Raw genomic sequence first — 6,650 nt, forward strand, 5'->3', positions numbered from 1 at the left:
GATCTAAATGACATCAAAAAAAGGGCTGATTCAGTCATTATTATTTATTATTATTAAGGTGAATCTGTTTTATATTTTGAGGCAAATACAAACTAAAGGTTGAAAAAGCTACTTACCTCTATCTGTGTGGATCCATGTCTGCCAGGATCTCCCACCTGTCTGTCTGCGTGTGGAGGAATGTGTGGTGCTCAGGACCGTGCTGGGACGTGGGCCAATGACCAGTTGCCCCAGTCCAGGTTGAAGAGGCATTAGCTTGGACATACTGGGTGAAACTGATGTGTGTGTGTGTGTGTGTGTGTGTGTGTATGTGTCTGAGGAGAGAGACAGGAGAGTGACAAACAACACTGGGATAGTGGACTGCCGTTGCTAGCTAACACATGAACATGATCTCTCTGTCTCTCTCTCACTCTCTCTCTCTGTGTGTGTGTGTGTGTGTGTGTGTGTGTGTGTGTGTGTGTGTGTGTGTGTGTGTGTGTCTGTCAGAAACACTTCTGAGTAGACCATACAGTATTCAACCATTCAGCCTGGTTTTGTTGTTTTGTTGTCAAACCAACCCTGTCTCCATGGATGCAAAGAAACAATGTATATTTTTCCCGTAAATGTTCAATAATAGCACAGACATTTAGTTAATGAAGGGCAGTAATATAAAGTAACTATGCAGAATTACTGAAAAAACATACTTGTACTTTACTTGAGTATTTCCATTTTATGTCACTTTACACTTCTACTTCAATACATTTCAGAATGTTGTACTTTTCACTCCACTACATACACATCTATAGTTAGGCTACTGGTTACTTTGCAGCTTAATATTTAAAACATCTTTAATGAGCATATAAAATACAATGCATTGTCATACAGTAAATTCCCAAACAGTATACAAAATAGATACAGTTGGCACCACTGTTGTTTCCAAGGCTCTAAAAATCCACTGTACCTACTCAGCACCAAACAGCAGGCCGATAACGTTAGCATCTAGCTGATGAACACAGAACATTCAGCAGCTGAAGAGCCAGACACTTTACTCAGGACCAAGTATGGAACAAAACAAAGCAACTGTGAAAAGAGAGAGAATATTAGACTTACATTCATCAGGTGGACATGAGCAGGACTCCAAATGAATGCTAATGTTAACTTGGTATCGACTAGAAATGTAAATAAGCAACTTAGCTAACAAGGTCGACACAATCAACTTTAGAAGATGATAATATGTGTTGAAAGCTTGTGTTAACCTTTCCTGCTTCAGCGTCCAGACCGTGGTCGGGAAGCACAGGGGAGACTTAGCCACCCACTCACCATACCTGGCCGGGGGCCTACGTCGGCGGCTTGGTCTTCGAGGACGACGACCTACCTCTCCACCCCCACTATCCTGAAAGTCCCTGGGGGAAGGAAAGTCTGGGTGAGGAAGGTTGGGGGGGGGGGGGGGGGGGAGGTAGCAGATGAAGGGGTGTGCCCTGCTGGATCTGGTGGAGTGTTGCCCGAGGTTTCCTCCGTGTCTGCGTTGGAGAGGAGGCCAGAGAGCTCCAGGTCTGGGTCTGCAGAATCCATGTCCAAGGCTGGAGGTGACACCTCCACCGGTGCCCAGTCCTGAGCCTGCTCCATGGCCCAAGTGTTGTCCATCAGCTCGCGGCTGCGATAGGGCTTCAGCTGATCATGGTGAACCACTTTCACTTTGGTTCTTGGGCCTTTCTGGATGCGATACACTAGGTCATCCAGCTGCCCTAGGATGAAGAAGGTACCTTCATATGACGGCAGGAACTTCCTGACCCTGTTCTTGGCCTTCTTTGTGCCCTTGATGAGATACCACACAGCATCTCCGACCTGATACTGTGTGCGGCAGCAGTTCTTATCATACTGTCTCTTTGCACGTTTCACAGATTCACCGAGTGCATCCCTGGCGATTTGATGCGCCAGCTCCAGCCGCTCACAGAGGCGTTGAACATACTCAGGAGCAGAGGGAGCGGTTTCAGAGTCAGGAGGCAAACCGGTTACGAGGTCTACCGGCTCGCTCACTTCCCGGCCAAACATCATGAAGTTGGGGGTGAATCCAGTGGAACTGTGCCTTGTCGCTCTGTGGGCCATGACAGCATAGGGGATCATGAGGTCCCAGTCCCAGTGACAGCGCTCCGCTGTTGTGGCCAAAATCTTTTGCAGGGTGGCATTGAACCTTTCTACTTGGCCATCAGACTGAGGTCGAAAGGGTGTGGTGTGTGTTTTCTCGATACCGAACAGTGTGCACATTTTCTGGAACACTTCTGACTCAAAGTTCCGACCCTGGTCGCTGTGCAACATCTGTGGTGCCCCATAGTGACACACCCACTCAGAGGCCAGCACTTCAGCCACAGTTACTGCCTGGTCATTGGGTAAGGGGAAGGCTTCCACCCATTTTGTGAAATAGTCCTGTATCACGAGCACATAACGGTTCTTGCGCTCTGTCTCATTCAGTGGCCCCATAATATCCAAGGCGACACGCTCTATTGGGGCTCCCACCCTGACGGTTCCCATGGGGGCCTGTGGTGCCTTAAGGGACCTGGCTTTGGACGCACAGCTGGTGCAAGTGTGGCACCAGAGGGTAACATCCTCTCTCATTTGGTACCAGTAGTATCGAGTCTGCAGCGGTGCCACAGTGCGCTCCACACCAAAATGTCCACCAACTGGTCCCTCATGCATCTGCCTCATGACGTCAGGCTGGAAGGTGCATGGCAGCACCGCCTGTGGATAGTACTGGGTGTCATCCAGACAATAGAACCGCCTGACTAGTATTCCATCTCGGACGTAGAGCCGCTTCCACTGGCTCCAATAGGCCTTTGTGGCTGGACTGTGTGGGGAGACTGTATTCCATGAGGGACGCTCGCCACTGGCCTCCCTCCATGCCCTGATAGGCGCAATGTCTGGGTCAGCCTCCTGGGCCTGTTGCAGCTCTTCCAGGGACCAGCCAGGAAACAGTAAAGTCTCCCTGGTCCTAGTGAGATAGATTCTCTCAGGGGGCTTTAAATTGTCCATGTCTGTGTGTAAGGTTTCCTCTACCCCCACTGGAGTCACTGCTGTCACGGCTGGATGTCTCTCTACTCCCACTGGACTCTGCACCGCCTGGTTGATGTCAGAGTCCAACTCACACTGCACAGCTTGGTGCCTGATGTTTGCTGGAGGAGGGGCGGGGCCCGGCAGTTTACATGGACAGTTCTGGCGACACGGCTTCCTGGAGAGGCTGTCTGCGTTGTTGTGCAGCCGGCCAGGGCGATGGATGATCTCAAAGTCGTACTCGCCGAGTCTCTCCAGCCATCTGGCGAGCTGTCCTTCAGGCTCCTTCATTTTTGTCAGCCACCGGAGACTGCTATGGTCAGTGCGCACGATGAAAGGACGCCCCAGGAGGAACTGCCGGAAATGTGACGTGAACTCCACCACAGCCAGAAGTTCCCGCCGTGTGGTACAGTAGTTCTGTTCAGCTTTAGACAGTGTGCGACTCCCATAGGCCAGCACACGCTCCCTGCCCTGCTGGACTTGTGACAGAACGGCACCGATGCCAACATCGCTTGCATCAGTGTCCAGTATCATGCTACCCTGGTCTAATGGGTAACCCAGGACTGGTGTGTTGGTTAGCAGGTGCTTAAGTCTGTCGAACGCCTCCTGGCATTCAGTTGTCCACTGGAAACGGGCGTATTTCTTGGTCAGGGCATGGAGGGGCTCTGCCACAGTAGCAAAGTCTTTTACAAATCAGCGATAGTATGATGCCAGGCCAATGAACTGACGAATCTCCTGGATGGACTTTGGTGTGGGCCACTCCTGCACCTTCTGGACTTTGGAGGGGTCAGTAACAACACCATCTGCCGAGACGATATGACCCAGGTAGGCTACTTGACACTTGCTCATATATGTCATCCCTCAACACATGAAGAGCTTCACCTGGTTTGCGGACCCGCTGTCTCAGTTCAATGGCCATTGCAGCAGCGTGCTCTGAACAGGGGCCATAAGCAGTGTCCATCTCCTCCACCAGACGGCTGTAGTCCCACTGAGAAGACCGTGGATTTCTGTGGATTACTGCCCCTGCTGCACCCACCAGACAGAACTTAAGCTGAACAGCCATAGTCTTTTTGGACCAGTAATTTGCTTTAGCACAACTCTCAAACCGGTGAATGAACTCTTTCCACGGAGTGGTGCCATCATACTGACCAGGACGTAAGGTGGGGACTCTCTCCTTGTGATCATAGTCATCCTCACTTTCAGATGAAGGCTCATAGTATGTAGGACTGGGCTGGTGTGCACGTGACTTGGGCCGCTCACATTTGGGGAAGGAGTGCTTTAACTGCACAGTTTGATTATTGCCTTGCTCAAATGAATGTCCATAGTTAGTGTCTTTGAGTGAACAGCAGCAAGGGGTGTGCAACTGTGGGTATGTTGGGAGTGAAGAGTAACAGGGGACTGGTGTGCTCTGAGCAAAACTCCCTAGATGGGCTGAGGCAAAGGGGTTTGCACTGGGTGCTGCAGTGGCCGCAGCTGATGGCAAAACTGTGCTGTATAACTGTAATGGCTGGACATGGGCATGGTGATTGAGCACATGGGGGTACGAGTCTTTGCTTTTTGTGTCTGCCCCACAGTCTTGGAAGCAGTAACTTTCCCCGTCGGCATCAACAAAGGGATTAGTGCTCGCTAACTTTAGCCGAGCTAGCACATAAGATGTCTCAATCGTTTGCTGTTTCACTGTAACAGTCTCACTTTCACATAGAAAGGGGTTGTAATGGCCATTATTTCCGTTCATTTTACTCACATAGTCTGTTTTTATTTCCATTTCACTTACTGCAGTCAGTGACATGAAAGGACTGGAGTGACTGGTTACGTTTCCAGACTGACTGTGCCTGTTATTGGCCGCGGTGCGCTGGTTAGCTGCCGCCATTTTAGCTTAGCTTCTTAGTCAGGTGGGGAAACACAGGAACTTTTTGCGGACTTTTCCGGTTTATTTCACCGTTTTGCTCACCACTGATGCTGCTTATCCTGTCGTGAGAGGGTCCCTTCGTGGTCGCCAGTGTTAACCTTTCCTGCTTCAGCGTCCAGACCGTGGTCGGGAAGCACAGGGGAGACTTAGTTTACTGCTCCAGGGCCGAAGTCACCGCTAACTTCGGGGTTAACTCCCTCCACTTTATCAACAGGTAGCAAGCAAGAAACGGGAACTCAGCTTCAATCTTGAGGAGTTGCAGCATTTATTCTCTGCTAGAACAGCTCGAACTGTACATACACTGTACTATTACTGTCACAGCTAACTGCTAACTTAACTCTCTCTTACTGCTCCGGTCGCCTCTTACACAGTCACACCCGCTCGCTCTCTCGCTCTCGCTCGACCACACACATGCGTCATGCGCACTTCCTATGCACTGGGCTATTTCTTAAAGAGACTACGCCACTCGTATAACACTTGTTTCTGCTGCCCCCAAGTGGCCACAAATTCATCAAAATAGATATTGCAGGTTAACATTTCGTATGCAGACTAATGAAGTATATTTACACTGTGGTATCGCTATTTTTACTTTAAACAAGGCTTAAAAGCAGCCATTATGACCACAAGTGACAATTAGGCTACATGTTAATGGTAAATGCTAAAGTGTTATGTAGCACAATAAAGAACAGTTGTACTGAAGCAAACTGAGTCAGTAAATGTAAGTTACTCAGCAATATCTGTTCGCTAACATTAGCCGGTCTATGCTACTGGTCACACCAAGTGAGACTGTAAAAGAAAGATGACAATGACAGGATAATGATAAATGCTTAACAGTATGTAGCACAAGTAAAGAAGAGTTAGTTGTACGACAGCAAACTGTCTCAGTAATGTCCATTACTCAAGAATATCTATAGTAATATCTATAGATAAAGTTTGCTAACATTAGCTACCATGTGCTACTGGTAAAAGAAAAAAAATCCCTCAGTGAGAGGTAGATAGTGTTATTTCTTCTTTTAGTCACATAGTCTAAGAGATGAGAAGAGATCTATATGCAAGAAAAGATCTCAACACCTCGTCCACCATTGCAAAATCAGGAAATAAGTACTGAGATCTTTTACTTAACGTTACCACAAGTAAAAGTATGTAAGTATTGGAGCAGCAAATTATACTTAAAGTATCAAAATGAAGTACTGTTAACTGTTCTGCATTTATAGTAATGCATACTGTTAGGTGGTCTAATCTATAACAATGCATATTTTATAAATTGATCATTTAACATATAGAATATTGAACCAAAAAGTGGCTTTAGGCTACTGTAATTATAGCTGGGAAATAAATGGAGTGGAGTAAAAAGGACAATATTTTCCCCTGAGATATAATGGAGTAGAAGTACAAAGTACCATAAAAGAGAAGTACAAGTGCCTCAAAATTGTACTTGATATTTACAGTACTTGAGTAAATGTACTTAGTTACATTCCAACACTGCTCACATCCTCACCTTTACCTGAGTACCATTTGTGGTCAAGAAAAAGGATGCATTTTTTCAGGTTTTGGTGCAGATTCCTGTTACCCAGCAAAGAATTTATGGATGTGCATGTGTCTCCTACCCCATGTTACAATCCTGTATATTCCTAATTTGTACTGTATGTCATTTATTTTACCAGCCTCACTTTATTTCGCTGACTCTCATTTTCCAATTTTCATACAGGACTTTAGACAC

The 6,650-nt window shown here is 47.4% G+C and overlaps 1 protein-coding gene and 1 pseudogene across 6 annotated transcripts in view; both read right to left on the bottom strand.

Annotated features, from left to right (window-relative positions):
• The window catches only part of efcab6 (EF-hand calcium binding domain 6), a 69,588-nt gene extending 64,161 nt beyond the window's left edge, over positions 1 to 5,427 (bottom strand). For all 6 annotated transcript variants that reach the window (XM_044343748.1, XM_044343745.1, XM_044343747.1 and 3 more), the window contains exons 1-2: positions 5,029 to 5,427; positions 117 to 1,232 (exon numbers count right to left, since the gene is read on the bottom strand). In XM_044343748.1, coding sequence (XP_044199683.1) covers positions 117 to 261 — 145 coding nt within the window. In that variant the 5' untranslated portion in view covers positions 262 to 1,232; positions 5,029 to 5,427. The remainder of the gene's footprint in view (positions 1 to 116; positions 1,233 to 5,028) is intronic.
• Positions 1,265 to 4,749, bottom strand: LOC122975362 (annotated as a pseudogene).
• Positions 5,428 to 6,650: the final 1,223 nt, after the last annotated feature.

The sequence above is a fragment of the Thunnus albacares genome, chromosome 23 (assembly GCF_914725855.1).
Source record: "Thunnus albacares chromosome 23, fThuAlb1.1, whole genome shotgun sequence".
NCBI lineage: Eukaryota > Metazoa > Chordata > Actinopteri > Scombriformes > Scombridae > Thunnus > Thunnus albacares.